Here is a 22,573-nt window from a genome sequence, read left to right as displayed (position 1 = left end):
GTCTTCTGCCCTCTGTTATCAGGTATATCTGATTGTGTACAATAGGATTTTGAGCAAAGTTTTTACCAATAAATTATGCAAAAGGTGTCAGACGCAAAACATTTCAGAAACCGTATGTATCAAATATGATACATTTGGCATTACAGGGTTAAGACATACAGCTGAAACCACTTGTTTTCCTATAATATAGAAACTCAGTTTGATTGACTAAATTATTTCTGCTAAATACAGAAAACTATATTTTGTTTCCTTATAACCAGGAAGTTTCTCTTAATTTCCATGATCAAGTAGAATTGCTTTTTAAAAACAATAATTTGGATTAAATGTCTTTGGTTTCCCTCCTTAAGCTCCACAGAGTAATTTGCAGGGATTTTGGCCCATTCCACCAGACGTGGTGTAACTGGGAAAGGTTTTCGATAAGACTGAGATCCAGCGTTTATTATAGTATCTATGTAACAGTCAGGGGCGGATTTAGGAAATTTGGGGCCCTAGGCAAAGACAGGCAGGGGGCCCCCTGAGAAGAAAACCCATAAAACAGACCCATTCTACAGATAGAGAAATGTTAATAGAATAGACATCCATTATTTGTTCTAGGTTTTGTCCCTCTCTTCTTGTCCCTTTTTCCTCTCTATTTATCAGCGTTCTGATGGCATTTTAGCCAAAGGATTTTTATCAAAAACATAATTAATGTGCACAAATAAGGAATAGTTGTATTAACTATACATGTAAACAGAGTTTTATGGGGCCCCCAGGAACTTGGGGCCCTAGGCAACTGCCTTAGTATTGCCTAATGGTAAATCCCCCCCTGGTAACAGTCCTATAAAAATGTTTAATACCAGCTGTGCCCTTGGGGTCATTTATCCCAGGATGAACCAGACTTGTTAAGGCTCTCTTCCTGATATCTTGGCTGATTTTCTTTGATGCCAAACAAAGAATATCTGGTTTTAACTGGATGATTTGTTAAATATTAACAAGGAGAGAAAATGAGAGCGTCAGCTTATCAAGAACATCCTTATCAAGAAGATCAGAGCTCATAAATAACTGGAGATTTTTATATGGCTTTTAAATGGAGGAGGATTACGCCAATGAAAACTCATTTATCAGCTGGATAAACTAAATTAATCAGAATTTAATAGTTCTGCAGACAAAAATATATATATAAATGAACTGGATTTAGTGTCATTTGTTTTCTATCTTCTGTCATTTTAACAAATCTCAAATGAAGCTGCATCTTCAGGACTTGGTTTCGTTGTTGATAGAGGCCTGCGGCAGTGAAACCGGGCCCATCATGGAGAACAGGAAGTGAGCGACAGCGCTCAGTTCCTCGTGCTTCTGCCCTCATGATTCTCTGCAGTCCACTGAATACCACAGCACTGCTGAGCAGGAAGGCTGCTGTGGGACAGTCCAGGTTCGTTTTCTCACATGGATGTTTGTAATCAGCTGTTTTTGGCTCTTTAGAAGTCAGATGCAAAATCGTTTCAGTTTCGACGCCTTGTTACAAACTTTAACAGTGAAAAGCAGTTCTTACTATCTCAGTCTGAGCATGTTTCAGTTCATCAGCAGGGCCCTGACCTTGGAGGCTCAAACATCAATTTGAAAAGTTTAGCAGCAGAAACGAAACTAAGGTATAAAAAAGAAGTAAATAATAATAGTTTGAATCATCAAAGAACATTTTTGATGTGGGGAGATAAAAAGATATACATAAACATGTACATTTCCCTCTTAAGCCTTCTGATTCTGAAGTAAAGGAAAATAATTATTTACTAGGGAAAAAAAGCAAAGCAAGCACCAAATGAAGCGATACACGATTATAAAATGGCTGAAATGTCAAGTCAATCTATTACTGGGATTATTTTTAAGTTTCACGTGTTTAATCAGCCCAGAAACCATAACATCTTATCCAGCTCCACTTTATAATCCCTGCATAAACTAATCCCTATACAAGCCATCCTGATTGTAGATTTCACCTCAAATCTCTGTGTTAATCCCTTATATTTTTTTTATTCCTAAAGCACCTTTTCCTCCTTGTTTGCACCTTCTTTAATTACCGGTACTATGCCAATATGTGACCAGTGAATTTCTCCACTGTGAGATCAATAAAGCTCATCTAATCTAATCTAATCTAATCTAATCTAATCTAATCCCTACACTGGAGAAATCTAGATAAGAATTTTTTTCTTAAAATAAGTGCATTTGTTCTTGAGTTGAGGAGGTAAGCAGAATATTAAATATTGCAATAAATTAAACTACAATCTACTTTAATCTGCAAAAAGACCAACTTAGAAATTCAATCATTCTATGTTTAATTGTTTATTCTACTATGTAATAGATTTCTAAATGTAATAAATTTCTAAATTACTTTCAATCAATGATTAATTTATCTTCAGTCAATTAGAATTATTAGCATTTAACTGAAAAGCTCTAGTTCACTTCGATATGAGTCGAGTAAAAAAAAAAAAAAAAAGCCATGTGGCTTTGATTCAAAATGGCCGACTTCCTGTGAGGTTTGCACCACAGCTCCAAGACATTTTTTTGTAGGTGTCTGTGGGTTACATGTGTGTACAAAGTCTGCTAATCTTCAGTAAAAACATGCTCTGGGGCTGCTTTTTTTTTTTTTGAGAAAAAGTCTGACTGTGACGCTTGGCCACGCCCACATTCTTTGATGCAGCAAAAATCTCTTTACAACATTTAATCCCCAATGCCTTAAATCTCTGCATAGTGAATTTTAAGTCTAAAAGCTCTAAGAAGAGTTTGATCAGATACATGAGTAAATGAGAGAAAATGGCAACTTGGATCCAAAATGGCCGACATCCTGCGAGAAAAATCAAACTGTTTCCTTTATTTAATTCATTTGTAACATCCCTCCTGCAATTACACTGTGTCACCCCTAGGGGGTACATCCCCCAGTTTAGTAACCAATGCACTGATGAATCAGCCGATGCATGCACAATTAGGCTGATATTGGTTAGAAATATTGGCCGATAGCCGATGGATCGGTCTATATGGAATAATTATATTAGTACATTTTTAATCAGTTAGAAACATCCACACAAAAACTCAACTGTCCAACAAAATCCAATTAAATCAAAAGAAAGAGTTTCCAATAAACGAAGACACTAAAAAGTGTTTATTAAATTAAAATCCAAAGTGTATAATAAACCAAAAAAATATTTAAAGAGCACCCAATATTGACTTTATGACCCATTTATTGACATACAGTAAAAACTAAGCACATGAAGTGGTGGATAAATAAGTATTGCATCATATTTATGGTTGATGGTCATTATGAATAACAGTAAATGAAGCATCATAGGAAGGTAGCAGATATCTGACCACATGAGAGACCCTCCTTCCCACCAGACAACCTGGTATGTAGTTTAATCCATAGCATGATAAGCATAAGAAAAGGTTAATTCTCATCTGAGGTCCAGCTGGTTTATTTCTGCAGTTTTGGGTCAGAGTGTGTCGGTGTGTGTAGTGGTGTTGGCGGTCCATGAACCAGACGGGTGTTTTGGGACACAGCTGCCTTAATCAGCTGAGAACACAGATGGGAGACAGTTGCAAGGAAAAAGGAGAACCTTGAAGAAGCGTTTCCAGGAAGCAGTATATGAGCTGTAAGAGTTTCAAACTGCTTATTGGAAAAGGCTGAGCTCAGGAAGGAGGCTGGACTCGGTTTGGGCCTGGAAGGTTTCTAAACGACCCACAGTGGTGATCTACAGACGGTCCCGCTGAAACTGCTCCGTCTGTTTCAGCTGTTCGCATCGCTGCTCTCTGCTGGTTTCGTCTTCTCAGATTTCACAGCCTGAAACACAATAATCTGTCATCTTCATCATCAAACTAAATAAAATGAGCGCAGCCTCTTTCACACCAAAAAATAAAGAGAAATTATTTATGTAGAGTCAGCTGGAGTTAAAATGATGTTTCCACCCAGCGGGTGTGGAGGAGGCAACAATGTTTTAGCAGGGCTGACCTTTTTCCTAATGAATGGAGGGTCTTTCCACAGGGTTTCCATGGCAACGCGGCCCTGCTGAGTCCAGTCGAAGACCTGATCTCGACTCAGCTGATAAAAGCAAGAAATACACAGAATGAGGGAGGAATCTAAATGAATGAAACTAATCAAGTAAACAATCATTACATGTTATGAACTATGAGAACATATACCGATACAGATACTGCTATGTTTAGTCAGTGTGTCTGAAAACGTGCGACGCGTTTCATCATTTAATTCAGCTGATAAATCAAGGGTGATTAAGCAGTCTCTGTCCGCCCACTAGAAACTGCTAGTTAGTTAGTTAGTTAGTCTCTGCTGGATGAGCACCAGTGAATAAGTAATCAGCTGCTGTTATTTGTCTGCTTCTTTCAGTCCCATTTTCAGAGAAATGTTTCACTTCTCATTGTTATTTTTACCTGATTGGACAAACATCACTGAGGGTGAAGTGTCAGCTGCTTTAAGAAAGAGTAGAATGTCCCTCTGCAGCTTCCATAGCAGATCTCACAGGCTTGACAGGAAGGCACCAGTCTGTTGTAATTCAATCAGTGCACCACCAGATCTGGGTGACAGTTTTGCCCTGAAATTGGAGGGTTGTCGGTTCGAGCCCCGGCTCTGGCTTTCAGTGTCTTTGTGTCCTTGAGCAAGACACTTCCCCTGCATCGCCCAATGATGATGGTCAGAGGGCCGGGTGGCTGCAAGTTATCAGCAGCCTCGCTTCTGTCTGTGAGCCCCAGGGCAGCTGTGGCTACAACGGAGCTCACCACCATCAGTGTGGAGTGAATGAATGTAGTGTAAAAATATATAAGTACAGGCTATTTACCATTTAGATGGTTGCAAATCTTCTACACTGTCCCTTTAATGCCAGCACTATTTAGCACTTATCATGGCGACTGCAGGCGCACTTCTGCTTTGGTTAAAAGTCTTTACCGCTTCGCTGGGTTTGGATCAAACCACAGAGAGAAGGAAGAAGAAGAAGCAAATATATATGTTTTCCTTCTTGTCTTTTTTAAATCTTGTGGTTAGGGCTGCAGTTAATGGTTATTATGCAAAAATTGATTAATCTGTTGATTAATTGATTAATAATTGGACATCCAAACAGTCCTTAAAAAAGACTTTATTAAATTAAACAGGGTGAAACTCAAAATGTTCTACTTGTGGAAATGTGGATAGAGCATAGACAATTTTAGACATTTTTTTTTATCTTAAATGCAAAATGTGTTTATATTTCGGCTCTCCATAACCACTATTGAGCATTTTCTCTATGGATAAACTTTACATGCACAAGTGCACCCTCACAAACAATTACAGGTGCTTGGTTCCAGGTACTCAGAGACTCACTTCCATACAGAAAGTCTACATTCATATCTTCATTTAACACAGAGTACATGTCAGACTTATTAATACTACTTCAGCGATAGTTTCAAGGTGTTGCTTTATTGTATGTCTCGTACCATGTCTTTTGGTTGTGCTGTTCTTTTTACATCTCGTTGCAGGTGATGAAACAGACTGAAAATGTTTTGTCATTGTCTCCTTTCTATCTCCTCTTTCTTTCATCTTTTCTCTTTTTTTTCTCTTTCCTTTTTCTTCTTCTGTTTTTCTGCTCTACTTACATTGCAGTGTCCATATAAACTCTAAAACTCCCTGCATAATTATAATAAAGCAATTTATATGCATGAAACAAATGGAGCAATATGGCAATAGCCATACTGCTACACTTGTGAAAGTAAAATCTGTTGGGCTCTTTTTGGCATCAAGACAATTATTCTTATTATCACATTGTCAGACAGGACACTGTTAAAGAAAATAAATAAATAAAACTTTGTATATATTTTTTTACAATCTTGGTATAATTGCTGCTCAGAGTGGGTCACTCTGTCAGTTAAAGGCATAAGTTAGAGTCTCTATCCTCCAGTTAACGATTAAGCGATTACTAAATTAGCTGATAATTTCAATAATCTATTAATCGATTAATCTGATTAATTATTTTAGTCCTATTTATGGTTGAACCAACTTAGATGTAGTCCACTCCCCCTGATGGTTTAGAAGGTCTGAATAAAAACTTGGTTTTTCTACTATGTTTATATGTATTTTGGAGTTTGTACCATCTATGTAATGGCAGCACGTTTCCTGTTTGTTTTCCTATAAGGAAAATGCTTATTAGAATTTACATGAATAAAGTTTAACATTGTCAGCATATCATTTTGAAAAATATCTGCATTTTAGGGTTTCTTATAAACTTCTCTTCAGATGGTTAATATATTTCTGCTCCATTTCCATCGGGTCATCATTTCCACCTCTCTCTGTTTCCAGCTCCAGTCTGATGATGGCAGGGTGCGTCTCGCAGCGCGTGTTTTAAGTAAACATTGGGAATAAAATAAACTGACCTCTAAGTGGAAACCAGAAACACAATTCACAGCTCCAGCTTCCTCCACGGAAGCACAACCCTTTCCGGAAAGGAAAACTGGGCACGGATCAAACCCCCAGCACCCATAACCGGCGCCTGGAAAGTTGGGAGTCTGGTTTCAGATAAGGGCAGGGAGGGAGTTTGCTCTAGTTTCCAGGGGGAAATATTTACAGTGTATAAAAGTTGAATAAAACCAAGAGAAAAGAAATGGATGGGCAGCTGTTTCCTGACTTAAACATCACAGAAACTATATTTGTATTCAACTCCACCCCCACCGCCCCACTGGAAGCTATTTACAGGAGCATGAAGCTGATTGAAACCTAAACCGACCAGAAAGTGAATCAATGTATGATGGTTTGAAACACATCAGTTGGCATTTATCATTAAAAAATGTTTCTCCTCAAAAACAACTTTAAATCAGGAAATAAATCCTGTAAATCTGCCCCAAAACCTTCTAAAATGTAATCATTCTCAGCAATTCTGGAGTTGGAAAGTGAAAATATGTGAACATATGTGAACATCTGATGATCAGCTGAATCAAAACGAGGTTTAGAAGAAGGCTGTGGTGGATTTAATGGGCAACACAACCCTTACCTTCTATATCTATGGGCAGAACTTACAGACTAGAGATCAACCAATGAGGTTTTTTATAAAGTTAAAAGAGATTGACATCAGCCTAATCAAGCCCTGATATGTGCTGCTGATTGTTGAAGCTAATTTACCTTTTTCCCCCTCGTTTTACATGTTAAAAATTATACAAATGACATTGGTTCCAGTTTAAACAAGAAACTAGAACCAATGACAAGGCAAACCTTTAAGCCATAAAAGATGCTGACAGGAAAAAACAAGAACCTGCTTCTGGGTTCAAATCTGCATCTACTGGCTGGATAGAAACAATCAGAATAACTAACAATGGTTTGGAGGAGAGGAGATGATTCAGAGTCAAACATCATGGAGGGAAGGCAACCTCTGAATATGTCAAAGTCAAAGATCTCGGTCTTTAACCTATAAACCTCCTGATCCTTTGGGTAACAAGTCTAAACCCAGAACTGAATCCAGTTTAAGATGAAACCTGAAAGCATCCAGAGAGAAGCCAACAAACTAAGCAGGCACAGCATCAAGAAACCCGCATTAATCCAACCCAAACATGTTTTCATCTACAGCAGCGAGAAATGAAAACAGCTGCAGGTCCACCAGTAAGATACTGGGTCAGAAACCAGCAGTGGAGGCTGGCCAATAGAGGGAGCTAGGGAGCCCCCATTGACCCTGATTAAGACATAAAAAAATAGATATATATTTTATTATTTAATTTTAAATTAAAAGTTTATATATTTCGAAACATATCAATATATATTTTTAGTTGCGCAAGATAAATATTTAATCTTTAATGACGAGTAAAGCATTATTTCATTTTCCGTCGGATTGGTGAATTATTTTAATTGCAAAAATGTTTACCCATTGACTCGTTAAAAGTTGTACAGGTGCAGTAGCTGCTCTGCAATACAAATGTAGCCTAAAGGAGAGCTCAGGACGCAGCTATGCTGTGACCTGAGGTGACAGGAAGTGTATTTGCTCTCCACCTCCCGCCACAGCGCAGACCTTTGACGGATGATTGACTGGTTGAGTCGTGGGATTTAGAGGCGCATTGGAGAGAGAGAGAGAGAAATGGTGCAAGATACGTCCTTTTCCAGGACCTGGTTCAGCTACAGGGCTTGGCTAACTGCATGTAGTGTTGTGTATTAATCTGCACTAATCATAAGATAAAATAAAGTTAATGTTTTATAAGTTTAAAGTTGTTTTCCCAAATACTGTTATAAGAGCCATTCGAGGCCAAAAAGGAGAAAAGCAGAGCAATGAATGGAGCCATTCAGGGCCAGAGGGGAGAAGTGCAGAGTAGTGAGTGTGTGTATCCATTGCACCTGGCCCCAAGAGGAGGGTAATCTGCAGGAAAACGCAAGGTTGAGGCCCCTTAGTGATAAGAAAGCACACTCAATAAAAATGAAATATTTGACATCTCAAGGTTGCCCAGCTCAGCAAAATTTGGCCATACAAAAAGAGTTGTTATTTTCAAGGCACACGGAGCGGTAATGGTCCCAGAAAGGGTGATGCTTTGACTAAGATACGAGGGGGAAGCAGTAGGTTAGACTGACATGGCTTGAAGCAAGGGAAAGATGTGTTCTGACATGTTTGTGACTAAACCGTCATAAGTTTCTGATTTGAATGAACCAGATGTTTTCATGGCCTGAGAGATTGCTCTCACAAGAATGAGATGTGTCTATGAATGTCACCGTGTTTTGCAGATAAATATCAATGTGACCTTTACCAAAGACTGAAATATGTTCTGAAGGGGGTTTTCCACCGATAAGAAATGTATAAAAGGCAGCTGTGTTCACCAGTTGTTCAGCTTCGGCTCACCGGTGACCAGCTCAGTGTGAATGTGTTGTGTTTAGCAATAAACACACTGGACCCGGACTCAGCTGCCCCTGCCTGAATTTTTTGATCTTGGTTTGAGTCTTTTTCTGCTTTTTAAGAACTTTGAATTTTTATAAAACTTAGCTTCAATTTTAAGTCGTCAAGAAGAGAATTATAGACGACAGTAGTAAGGCTAATGCTTTATCCTGCTTTCCCTGCCTACTTTGTTAATTTGCATATTTGGTCTTAAATAAACACATTCTCTGAAAAGAAATAGATTTATGAATCAAAAAAAATATAAACCTGACTAATACCTTCTCCACTATTAAACTGGTACATTATTGTTTTAGGTTTGTGACACAATATTGGACCCTTTAAAACACTGATATGCCTTCACAAAGCCTCAGAAGGGCAAAATTTATAGACAAAAAGTAAACCTGTAGATGACATAATGCTAAGTTTTTATAAAGTGTTTTTAAAATGTTTTTTTGTTGTCGGCATTCATATAAATATTATGGTGTGATAACTTAGTATACGTTTGTTTGGTTGTTGGTATACGTCCATTTTGAATTTATATCCCCCCCCTGGAGAAAACTCCACCAGCTGCAACTGGAAACCAGTCCACAATTCATTAGCCTCCAGTTCAGCTGAGAAACCAAAAGAACAGAAGTTCTGTAATAATGACACTCCGTCTGGTCAGGTGATGATACACACCTTCAACAAGATGGCCGCCTGCTGAGGGTAAAACATAGAGGCACTCAGGGCCATGAGGCCCACTGGGAACACCACGCGCTTGGTCCTGGAGCCTGAGAGGAGACAACACCATCATTCCTGTTAGAGAGGCAGACCTAGAGCGAACAGAACTTACCCTAATATCTGAAACATCTGGTTTGATCACATCTATGAGGACAAAGAGACACCTTTAGCTAAAAACAGTCCCAGGAAGCCAGAGAATCCGATCACCCCCAGGCTGGGATAGAGGTCCGGAGGCGGCTGGCTGAGGAAGCGATACACATCTGAAGGAACCAGAAACACATTTTAACACCACAGATAAAAAAAAAAGACCAGGATCTGAAACAGGCTAAAATTTCATTAAAATCACATCAAATCAGAGATTTTTTTATTTTTAAAGCAACACTAACCTTTGACCCAATAATTAGCTTAACTTGATCAATATTTATAGCTTTTTCAGGTCCATTGTTAGCTCTTGGTGCCCATCGCTGCTCCATGAAGGCTGATCTTCTCATAAACACTCCTATTTAACTGTAGGTCGGATCCATCACTGAATGGGTCATGTGACCCAGAGCGCCGCCTCCCATAAACACCAGAGCTAAACAAGCTAAAGGTTGCTGTTAGCCACCAGAACAGGTCCGGATAGGAACAGGATTTAATCTAGAGCTAAACTAGCTTCCTGTTTTTATAAGGAGCCCCATCATTTCTCAGTCTGCTGGTCCAAAGTGGTCAGACGTTTGCCTGGTCCGATTAAACCTGGTAGTTACAGGTAGAGCGCCACCTGGAGGCTAACGGTGACATGGCATTTAAAAGGATTCAAACCATTTTCATCTATTATTACTACTCTTCACTGATTCATAATTTCTATTATTTACCATCTGAATTCTATTTTATTTAGGGCTTTATTTGTCAAATTTTTCTATATTTCATAAATTGTTTAGCTAAATATGCATTTTTTAATCATTCATTAATCATTAATTATCTATCGGTTTGAATTGTATTGTATTTATTATTATTTTTTCCTTATTTCAGTGAAATTTTTACTGTTTTATGTTTGACACTAATTCATTTTTTTTCTTTTTTTTCTTTTTTACTTGAATCCCAACATTTCTTTGGAATATTCAGCCTTTTAATACTGTAAACAAATAAAACAGAAGATCATGTTGGATGCAGTCAATCCGCAGCTTGTTTTGGACATTTTAACATTTCTGTCTGTTTATTTCACATAAGAAAAACAACCAACAACAGTTTTCAGTGTTTTCTACTATTATCTATTTCTACAATCTATTATTGTTGATCTAAGTGTTGGGAAGTGGGGCCAGCAGGAGGCAGTTTGAGCTGCTGGTATAAATAAATAAATAAATAAATAAATAAATAAACAGAAAACTGGACGGCCCTATTAGAAATATTGTTCTGCTTTCAACAATCTGTCTTCTTCCAGCTAGTAAACAGAGGACATAGTGGTTCTGTTTACCCGTGACGGTTGATACCGTGGAGTTTATGGTCGGCTCCGCCATCTTGTAGCCCCGCTGTGATGCGATGATGTCAGAGGACAGACAGAGAGAGAGGTAAGAAAGAAAGAAATTTAATGTATTAAAAAGCCTTCTATTTCACCTTTATCACACAGAAAAACTGAAAAAAGTATTTGCATCCTTACAGATTTGTTTGTCTTATCTTTTTCTAAACACGTTTCAAGGTTTCAAATCATCCAAATGATGTTTATATGAAATGAGGATGATCTTAATAAAATATGAAATGTTTCTTAGATGATAACCAACCATTAGATCATGAATAACTGTTAAAGAAACTGTTTTTGTTTCTGTTTAATTAACAAGAACCAGCTCTAACTATTGTCTGAGCTGCAGGATCAACTATTCACTGAAACAGAACCTTTCTGCCAACACGAAGCAGGCTAAACACATCTCACACACATCACTGGCTGATAAGACAGAACCTGGAGGATGCCTGGAGTCCAGAGAACTAAAGTTAGAACCATCATCCACTTCTGTGGAGAGGCGGATCCACCAAAGTTACTCTAAGAGCTCATCCAGGAGGTGCAGAATAACCCAGAGCAACAGCTGAAGCTGTGCAGGCCTCCCTGCTTTGGTTAAGGTCAAAGGTCATGACGCAACTATTAGAGGGAGAGCCTCTGCAGAGATGTCCTCCATGGGAGAGAACCGGTACTGCTGCTGACTCAGATTTAGTAACAACATCCTGATTTTCCACGAGATGATGACAGGAGTGGACTCCTCTGGAAGGCGTAGGTCCAGTTCCATTTTAGAATCAGAACATCGAACTTCTAGTCACCTCTGGTTCTGGTGTCATGACGGTCTGAATAAAAGGTTTGGACTGGCCTAGTCAAAGCCTGAGCTACTCAAACAGGTGAGTCATACCGTTAGTGGATTTAAAGAGAAGATTGGATCAAACCTGCTCCACGGTGACGTTAGAGACCCGCCGCTTGGTGCTGAAGCCCAACTAACCAGTAACTGGGGTTCTTTCACGCCCCATCAGGCTGGTTTAACTAGTTTTTAACTTTCATTTTTGTCCTGATGATAAAAAAAGCTTAAAGGAATAGTACACCCAAAACATGATTAGCCTTCATTTTCTACTCACCCCCATGCTGAACAACACTCTGGAGTACTTTTTTGATATCTCAAATGCATCTGGAGATCTGGGAGGCTTCTTGCTGTCTGCTGACATTCAAATAATGGAGGTCTATGGCGCCCGAGGCAGAAAGGTCCATAAAAGTCCACAAAAAACGTGTCAATATTCCTCCATACTGCTCGTCCAATGTAATCCAAGTGTCCTGAGTGGGTAGCATCCAGAATTTACTCGAAACGAAGTCATTTAGAATGTTTTTAGAGCATAAACAGTAGTGTATAGGATTTCCTGAAAGCGCGTTCACGAGTCTACGGAAACCGCGGCAGACCAAACCAGATGAAAGTGCGCATTCAGCTCGGCAAAGAACTCATGCTCTTCCTCAACACTGAAGTCCTCAGACATTTTTCTTTCGTTGTTTCTTTCTTTGCACAGGTAAACAGCACATTTCTTCTTCTACGCTTGCATTATCGGCAGAGCAGACGCTGAATGCGCACTTTCATCTGGTTTGGTCTGCCGGCTTCCGTAGACTCGTGAACGCGCTTTTAGGAAATCCTATACACTACTGTTTATGCTCTAAAAACATTCTAAATGACTTCGTTTCGAGTAAATTATGGACGCTACCCACTCAGGACACTTGGAATACATTGGACGAGCAGTATGGAGGAATATTGACACGTTTTTTGTGGACTTTTATGGACCTTTCTGCCTCGGGCGCCATAGACCTCCATTATTTGAATGTCAGCAGACAGCAAGAAGCCTCCCAGATCTCCAGATGCATTTGAGATATCAAAAAAGTACTCCAGAGTGTTGTTCAGCATGGGGGTGAGTAGAAAATGAAGGCTAATCATGTTTTGGGTGTATTATTCCTTTAATGACCTGAAATATTTAAATGTGATAAAAGAAAACCTGAGAATCTGGAAGGAGGGGGGCGGTTTTCCACTGCTCTAATCTGATGGGAGGACATTTTCAGCAGTGAGTATCCATCTTTATCTCCCCCTTAAAAAGTCATTGGTTGTTGATATGAGTCTGTTGACTGTTGGGAAGTCTGTCATAGCGCTGAGTTATAATAAACCTTTTATGGCTGTCTTTTATTTATTCTCCATCTCTGTTTGTTCCTGGTTAACAAACTGATCTAAACTTCAAAATAAAACAATTAAACTAATCATAGATATTAAGCGGACTTTAAGCAGCTCATTAAGAACAAAGTCAGTGACAGTTGGTCTCCGTTTAGGCTACGGCTCAGCGCTTTCTGCTCACATACTCAGTTTGTCCTGCTGAAGCAGCAGAACCTTCAGCATTTAGACACAACAGGAAGCTTTTCCCACCTGCTGCTTCTTTCATTTACCGTCTCTTAAGGTCAGCAGTTTGGGTGTTTTCCCTTCCCACACTTTGGTGGGAGCTAAATAAGCTTCAGATGCTGTCTCTCTTATACACAAGTATAAATCCAACCAACGGAAATATAAAAATAAGCAGAACATTCATGACACAACCAGGATCCAAACATCGGCTGCTATGGTCTCTATCTGAGCCTCTCAGGTCCAATTATTCCCGTTTCTTCAGGTTTATAATCTACTTTTGATCATGATAAAGACAGAGGTTTGGGTCGGCAGGGAGAACTACAGCCGGCCTCATGGTTCTGGATTAGTTCTAAAGCGTTTTTCCCGATAATCTTGCTGATCTTTTCCATGTTGTTCAGTCTGTGCTTATTTTTTTATTTGGCTGAGGGAATAAACCCGGCAGATTTAACTAAAAACATCAGTAAAGTTTTTATATAAAAGTGTCCCCTGCCCTAGGAGTAAGCAGCACCAGCAGTCTGGAGCTGGCTGAACGTCTCATAGTGACTCACCTCAGCGTTCTCCACGGCAGCCTGCACAGTTTGCTGCAAAAACAAGATGGAGAAAATTAGATGTTTGCCTTAAAAGGCTCCCTGGAGGTTTTTCATATCCTGTGGGATCAGAGATCCATCCAAACAGCAGAGGATGAGATTACTGAGCCTCTATAAAAGTATTCACACCCTTTCAAATGTGTTCAATACAAAAACTAACTTCTGTGGATTTTATTCAGATTGTGAAAAAAAACTGTTTAGTGGAAGGAAACTCTCACTGCTTTCCATCTCTGCATTAAATCTGACCAGCTGCTCCACATCATGATGCTGCCACCACCATGTTTCTCCATAGGACCGGTGGGTCAGTATTTAACGTTGGTCCCAGACGGTCCAGAGAAGCTGCTTCCACAAAGAGAGGCTTCTAGATCGCCTTCCAGAGCTTTGGGTTTCTGCAGCTCCTCCAGAGGAACCATGGTGTTTAGTACGGTGGCCGGGAAGTGCAAACCAACAATACAAAATCTGAAACATTTTTACAAATCTTGAAACAACTTTACATTTGAGAAAACAAATTTACAACAAACGAAACACTTTTACAAATTATAAAACAATATAACATTTCAGAAAACACTTTTACAACTGACAAAATCCGACGGAAAGGGAGGGACTGTCTTCGAAGCTTACCCGGAAGTGATAACTGGAGCGTTCACGATGACCCAAGATGGAAGCTAATCGAGTTGCATTTTGCTCGTTCTGCGGCACTCATATGAGCAGTTTAACGCGGTTTTGTTTTTCCCGTGGTCGGTCTTTGGAGTTTTTAAATGGTACAGAACAGACGGAAGAACCACATATGCTGCAGCAGTGTGTACATTATTTTAATGAGGGTCACTCATACGCTGTAATCGTAGACATGATGTCATTTTTACATGGTGTACACATCAGCTTCAGGTCTCTGAAAAGCAAACTGAATGATGCCGGTCTTGTGCTAAAATCTGTTCCCCCAGTGTCGGGAGCGCGCATTGCAGCCAGAGAGGCGGATCTCACCATTTTCAAGGCGTTCCTGATCATTTTTCGGTAAAATCAGCTCATATAATCATGTCAAATTTGTAACAAACAGTTTAATCGGTTGCTCTTTTTACAAATTTGTAAAATAAATACATTAACGAGGTCTTCTTAAAGGAATAGTACACCCAAAACATGATTAGCCTTCATTTTCTACTCACCCCCATGCTGAACAACACTCTGGAGTACTTTTTTGATATCTCAAATGCATCTGGAGATCTGGGAGGCTTCTTGCTGTCTGCTGACATTCAAATAATGGAGGTCTATGGCGCCCGAGGCAGAAAGGTCCATAAAAGTCCACAAAAAACGTGTCAATATTCCTCCATACTGCTCGTCCAATGTAATCCAAGTGTCCTGAGTGGGTAGCATCCAGAATTTACTCGAAACGAAGTCATTTACAGTGGCGGCTGGCCAGTAGGGGGCGCTTGGGCGCCGCCCCCTTTAAATTGTTTGGATAATAAATGATTTCTGAACTGCAAAATACTTAGAAATATATTTATTCCTACTGTGTGTCGAATAGAAATGTTAAATTTATTAAAATAGTAAATACATAATTCTATTTAATTGCTCACATTGTACACACTTCCTATCCTGCAGGGCGCCGTTCTAATGAGAGTGTATGTAGGCGCATCAACTTGTGGCAAGCAGGTGATCTGAGGCTGACTTTTAATTGGTTATTTAAGGTTTTCAGCAGGGCGCAGCGCTCTGCGTCCCGGACACACCCATTCTGTTGTGTCATTACTTTTAGAGTGTCAGTACTGGCTAATTTTTTTTTAAAACATTGTGGGATTGGACAATCCCCGATTTGACTCATTAGCGCAGCAGCAGCTGCAGTTCGTTAGGTCGATTCACGTTTACGTTTGCAAAGTGGAGTGGTTTACAAAAAAATGCTTTTACAAAACGTTCACTTGAAGAAAAAAACAGGATACTCAGTGTAGAAGACCATGAAAGGATTGCTGCAGAGGTGAGTTGTTGTGGAAAATCACTGTTACAATGGTTTATAGTACTGTTATTTACAGAGGCGTGCACAGACATTTTGGGGGGCAGGTGCTCAGGAGGGGGGGCGGGGCACTTTTTAGCGCACGTGGAACACTTAATTATAAAAAAAAATACATGCATGTTGAATGAAATTTGACTTTTATTTGTAACATTCTCTAAACGTGAGTTTTCAATGAAAAAAAAGTCACACCACCAACAGAACAGACTAAAGCTCATCTTTCTTTTTCTTTCATCTGGCTCATCTCCCCGTTCTCCCTCACCCATCTGTTCTCCCTCACCCATCTGTTCTCCCTCACCCATCTGTTTTCCCTCACCCATCTGTTCTCCCTCACCCATCTGTTCTCCCTCACCCATCTGTTTTCCCTCATCCTGGTCTTTTTCTGTCTCTGTGTCTTCCCTGAACTCTTCCTCATCTCCTGTCCTGGTAGATGTTGATGGTATAGAGCTTCCCTGCTGTGACTGGCTACAATATAATAATAATAACCATCATGACAATAATAATAATAATAATAATAATAATAATAATAATACGGTAATAATAATAGCTTTAACAAATATGCCACATTAGTTTAAATAATGGGCTATTAGGGCAACATGACTGGAAGTCTTGTCACGTGGATATGACTTATGGTAGCCTACAAAATAATAGCTATTTTAATACCTGCTGCACAAACCACTTAAAAATAAAATGTGAACAGCTTTTAAGATTTTTCAATACGATTAACCCTCCTTTCTTGGCATTGTGCTGCAATTATTAAATCAATATACAATTAAGACAATAAAGAGACCAAAATGTGTTAATTTATGTTGCCTAACAAAACCTATACAACAGAAAACGTTTCTGACTTTAATCTCAGAATTCTGACAGAATTCTGACTTTTTTATTGTCAGAATTCAGTCAATAAAAAAAAAGAGTTTCAAAAGGGCATTTTCTTTGATAAAGGGCAAACTTCTTAGTGCTTTAGCACCACCTAGTGTCTATGTATGCACTGAGCAACACCTTAAAAGCCTATCCAGTGCTCAATCGAGGTAAGCTGAAGACAGAGCTTACTCTCATCTACAGCAAGGAAGAGTTCAAAGCCTGTTGTGGTGCTGTGGGCCTATTCCAACAATCTAGAAGAAGTCTTTTCAGAAACTGTCACGCTCTTGAAGATCCTCATCACCACACCCATGACCACAGCAGAAGCTGCAAGGTGCTTTTCAACTCTGAAAAGAATCAAGACTTTTCTGAGAAACTCAATGACTCAGGACAGGCTGAATGCATTGGCCATGTTGTCCATGGAGAAAAGACTAGTCACAGAGATGACTGACTTTAACAAGAATGTAATTGAGAAATTTGCAGGGCAGAAGGAAAGGAGGGCAAAATTCATGTTCAAATAGTGCTATTTTTTAAGATATGTTTTGTTTGTTTTTCAGTTGTTTGTTTTGTGTGCACCCCCCTCAGTTTTTTTAGCACCAGCCGCCACTGGTCATTTAGAATGTTTTTAGAGCATAAACAGTAGTGTATAGGATTTCCTGAAAGCGCGTTCACGAGTCTACGGAAACCGCGGCAGACCAAACCAGATGAAAGTGCGCATTCAGCTCGGCAAAGAACTCATGCTCTTCCTCAACACTGAAGTCCTCAGACATTTTTCTTTCGTTGTTTCTTTCTTTGCACAGGTAAACAGCACATTTCTTCTTCTACGCTTGCATTATCGGCAGAGCAGACGCTGAATGCGCACTTTCATCTGGTTTGGTCTGCCGGCTTCCGTAGACTCTAGAACTCGCAGGCGCGAGCTTTTAGGAAATCCTATACACTACTGTTTATGCTCTAAAAACATTCTAAATGACTTCGTTTCGAGTAAATTCTGGATGCTACCAACTCAGGACACTTGGAATACATTGGACGAGCAGTATGGAGGAATATTGACACGTTTTTTGTGGACTTTTATGGACCTTTCTGTCTCGGGCGCCATAGACCTCCATTATTTGAATGTCAGCAGACAGCAAGAAGCCTCCCAGATCTCCAGATGCATTTGAGATATCAAAAAAGTACTCCAGAGTGTTGTTCAGCATGGGGGTGAGTAGAAAAGGAAGGCTAATCATGTTTTGGGTGTACTATTCCTTTAAGCTGTTTTGTGTTGTTTTTTTAAACGCCAAGACGATCGGTATTTCTCCAACTTTTGTCCCTTCAGCCTGACAGAAATAAACGTCAGTCACCAAACAGATTTCCAACACGTAGTGTATTTTTATGTTTTCATTGCTGATATAAAAGGATGGAAACTGCCTGATAGCAGGGTACACACATTAGAATTTCTGGTTAATCCCCTTCTAATGTAAAATATGAAATATTACTGGATTAAGGACATTTCTAGTATAACATTTCACACATATCAATTTTAGAGAAATTGGAAACAGTTGCTCTTTATTTTCCAAAGATGTGGGAGGAGGAGAGGAGAGAATGGATGTTTCAGCTTACTGAAATAATCTGTTCCCCTCCATAACAGGGGAAGAAGTAAATGTACCTGCAGGTCTTTAACTGTGTTTATTCCTCTCACCACCAACAACAGATTATTTCAGTAAGCTGAAATATATGGTTCCCCTCCTTTAATTTTTGCAAATAAAGAGTAAATTTGACCAAATCCACAGGATTTGTTGTTGATGGTGAGAGGAATAAACACTTCCGGGTAAGCTTCGAAGACAGTCCCTCCCTTTCCGTCGGATTTTGTAAGTTGTAAAAGTGTTTTCTGAAATGTAAAATTGCTTTTATAATTTGTAAAAGTGTTTCGTTTGTTGTAAATTTGTTTTCTCAAATGTAAAGTTGTTTCAAGATTTGGAAAAGTGTTTCAGATTTTGTATTGTTGGTTTGCACTTCCCGGCCACCGTAGTTTAGATCCTAACCCTGTCTTTATACTGGATCCATAAAACACATCAGGTTTCTTTAACTTTTAATACTAACATACTGTATGATGAAGACAAAGCACCATTTTCCTTCCACTTCAAAGTTTTCCACCAAAAAGCAATTAGCAAATAGAATAATCTGTTATTTTTTAGATTAATAATCAGATAGCAACCAGGTGAAACTAAAACTTTTCCTCATAAGAGTTCTGGAAGGAGCAGATTCACAGACAGAATATTTTTTTAAATCTTAAATGCAAAAAGCTTATATACTTTTTAACAATTGTGATATAATTGCTGCTCTAAGTGGATTTCTCTGTCAGCTCAAGGCATGTTTTCGAGTCTCTATACTCCAGTTAACAATTAACCGATTGCTAAATTAGTTGACGATTATTTTTAATAATAATTTGTGTTGCCTTATGACATCAGTTCCTTTTGAAAAGCACCGAGTTGCAGAGGTTTCTTCTTTAGTTTTTTGACAAAACAAACTTTTTGAAGGACATTTATTTCCTGGTGTTGGTTTCTTTAGATCTATATTTGTTAAATCCAGGTGGTGGGAATCTTTTCCCACCCATAAACGGACTAATGTGACCCACCTGACACAGGCCGGTGTACGGCTCGGCCCATTTCCTCAGCGATGCAACGCTCTGCTCCAGCTGGCCTGCCGCCGCCTCCTCCACCACTGGCTTAGATTCAGGCCTGGTGTACAGAGAGGGCAGCTGAAACGACCAGCAGAGACGTCTGTTTAGAAGCTGGAGGCGTTTGTTCAGACCTTCAGCTGCCTTCAAAAGTTCTCATCAAGTTCAGGTCCTTCAGCCAACCACAAACATTCCCCTACTGGGCTAACAGCAATCCTGATAATAGAGGTGATCCAAACATTGACCTTTAATACATACAGAGGGGGGGTTAAATCCTAAAGTTAATCTATGATTAAACATTATGAGCTTCCTGGAAGAATCAAGATCGTTAAAACAAAAAATCAAAGAAAGATGCTAACGGTTTATCTAAGATTGACTGCAAAGTTTTGCTTATTTAACAGCTGCCAGTCGGTTTCCATCTAATGTTTCATTCTAGATGCTGTTTCATTTTCTTAGGTGTGCATCTCCAAGTCTGCTTTTATGCATTGCTGGTCTTTTCCTCTGTCAGCTTTTATGGGGCAAAAAATACTCCAACAGATCTAGATATATATTAAATGCTAATAATGTACCAGAGAACTCAATCAACCCAATATAAACGCCTCTAAACTAAACCTTTGCTACACAAATAATGAGTACCGGTAGATATTTTATTGTTTAAAATAAAGTTAATCAGACAGACCATTACAAAAATGTATGTAGAAATTAATTTTGTTTTAAAGACTAAAAGAGAATAAAGAAAAAATGAATTCATGCAGAAGAAACACTTCTCAAAATCTCTTTTCTGGATATATAACAATAAACAATTTCTTAAAGTATGTCAAGTTTGCATGATTGAACAGAGTACTCTACCTCTTTTTATGTATGTTTTATTATCTATTGTTTTTCTGTATTTTAACTTAATCTTCATGTCTCGACGGATAAAAGTAACAATAAAACAATAAAGATCCTGTAGAAAGATTAATACTTTAATGAAGCTTAATTTCTCTGCCTCTGTCTGGTGCATTTAGGTTTAACTGGGGTTCTTTTTCCAGTAAAGTTAAAAATTTATCAAAGACTACTAGAGTATATGGAAGAGGATTAGGGCCACTGTAAAAAAAAACTAATAATTTTTTTACATTTCACTGATTTTTTTGTTTTACTTTAGTATAATATGGGGGGGGTCATAATTCTGAGAAAAAAGTCTGAATCCTGATTTTTTTCTGAGTCTTTTCTCCCATATTATAGTGAAACAAAATATAAAAATCATTTAACTTTTTTTTTTTCAGTGGCTGTTATAGATTTTATGATAATTTTACTTAAATAAAAGAAAAAAGTATGGTGCAGTAAATTTACTATTTTGTGTTTTTCTTCTTCTAGACATAATGAAAGATTGTGAAAAAAAAGAAAAAAAAAGAAACAGTTTATCATAAATGACTTCCATAATGTAAACTGGTGTCACCTCGTCGATGCTCAGGACAGGCTGGGAACTCTTCTTCTTCGCCTCGCTGGCAGCCAGCACAGAGCCGCCCATCAGAGCCGTTACACCGGGAGCCGCGGCAAACAGCGACACCTGGTGGATTACACACGCATGACAGCAACACGCAGATGCGAATCTAACATCCCCTGGCGTTTTTTATCTCCAGTTTTATTAGAAAACTCTCCGACAAGTACGCGAAAATAATTTACACAGTGAAATATTCAAACATTTACATCCGGGCTCCTTAGGATTTAAGAGTTAGCGAAAGGAGCTAGCTACATGCTAAAGTCACCGCGGAAAATATTGGCAAGACGATCTACAGAGAACGAAATTAGACCCTCATATCGCAGCAATTATGAAAAGGAAATGTAGGCTGTAAAGACTTCTAGAAAGACGTTCAGTATAGTTACCAGTTTGACAGATGACATTCTCATCCAGAAGACTTTTCCTTCACTACGGCAAGCCACGAGGGATTTGCGCATGCGTGTTTTGAGAAAGGGAAAAATTACATTTACGTGACTTTTTATTTCAGATGGGTTTTTTTTTTTTTTTTTTTTTTTTACACTTTTAAATATATTATTAAGGCTGTTTTTTTTTTTTTTTTTACTTTTTATTTAAGATTTTTATTTCTGCGTTTTTAAAAATAAATTTGTTGAGTGAAGCATTTTTTCAATGCCTCCACAGTATTTTTGCTTTGCTTGTTGGCAGATCTTTTCTTTTTATATTTATATTTAAAGCCATGCATAGTTTAATGCCCGTTTGAAGAGATTTTATCACCACTGCACAGTTTGCACAGCACTAGCTGCAAATAATTGCATTTGAAGTGATTGTAATTCTACAGAGAATACAAGGGTCAGATCAGTTTGGGTAAACATTGGTTCAGACATTTAAAAGAAAAGAGGAAAGTCCTGTTTCACATCAACAGACCAGCTTCTGAGAAAGTATGATCAAATGGTTTCCTCCTGAACAAGAGCATCACCATCTGTAAAGATATTGTGGAACTGGGCTTTTAAAGGTAGGATTCTTCATTTTCTGGAGCTCTAAGCAGGCCTCCAGGTAATCAGATTTTTTAAAGTGGTGTTCTGGGTGTGTGGTAGAGGTAGAGCACATAGAACACATATGGAGGCCTTCAACACAGCATTCCTGGGTTTAAGTCCTGGCCCTTTACTGCATATCCTCCACATATTCCCTGCTACACCACACATAAAATAAAGGCCAGTTGTGGCACGAAAAAATATGGTGACCTACAGCTTAAGATAACTTTTAAACAATTTGGATTATTCTTTTGTGTTTGGATATTTAACAAAAAAAGGGTAGTGGTGGCCTAGTGGTTAGAGCATTGCACTTGGCTCTCTGAGGATATGAGTTCAAGTCCCACACACTCCCATGTACTGTAACCCTCAGAAAAGACTTAAAGGAATAGTACACCCAAAACATGATTAGCCTTCATTTTCTACATACCCCCATGCTGAACAACCCTCTGGAGTACTTTTTTGATATCTCAAATGAATCTGGAGATCTGGGAGGCTTCTTGCTGTCTGCTGACATTCAAATAATGGAGGTCTATGGCGCCCGAGGC

The 22,573-nt window shown here is 38.8% G+C and overlaps 1 protein-coding gene across 1 annotated transcript; it reads right to left on the bottom strand.

Moving 5' to 3' along the window:
* Nucleotides 1-3,104: 3,104 nt before the first annotated feature.
* apoob (apolipoprotein O, b) lies at nucleotides 3,105-21,473 on the bottom strand. The gene is made up of 9 exons (XM_038304445.1): nucleotides 21,405-21,473; nucleotides 20,977-21,087; nucleotides 19,497-19,619; nucleotides 13,987-14,019; nucleotides 11,014-11,068; nucleotides 9,728-9,823; nucleotides 9,522-9,613; nucleotides 3,971-4,060; nucleotides 3,105-3,802 (listed from the first exon to the last, which is right to left on the bottom strand). The coding sequence occupies exons 1-9, from the start codon at nucleotides 21,426-21,428 to the stop codon at nucleotides 3,749-3,751; spliced, it is 678 nt and encodes a 225-aa protein (XP_038160373.1). The 5' UTR covers nucleotides 21,429-21,473; the 3' UTR covers nucleotides 3,105-3,748.
* Nucleotides 21,474-22,573: the final 1,100 nt, after the last annotated feature.

The sequence above is a fragment of the Cyprinodon tularosa genome, unplaced genomic scaffold (genome assembly GCF_016077235.1).
Source record: "Cyprinodon tularosa strain WSP-4 unplaced genomic scaffold, ASM1607723v1 ctg533, whole genome shotgun sequence".
Classification (NCBI taxonomy): domain Eukaryota; kingdom Metazoa; phylum Chordata; class Actinopteri; order Cyprinodontiformes; family Cyprinodontidae; genus Cyprinodon; species Cyprinodon tularosa.
This window is presented reverse-complemented; position numbering and strand designations above follow the sequence as displayed.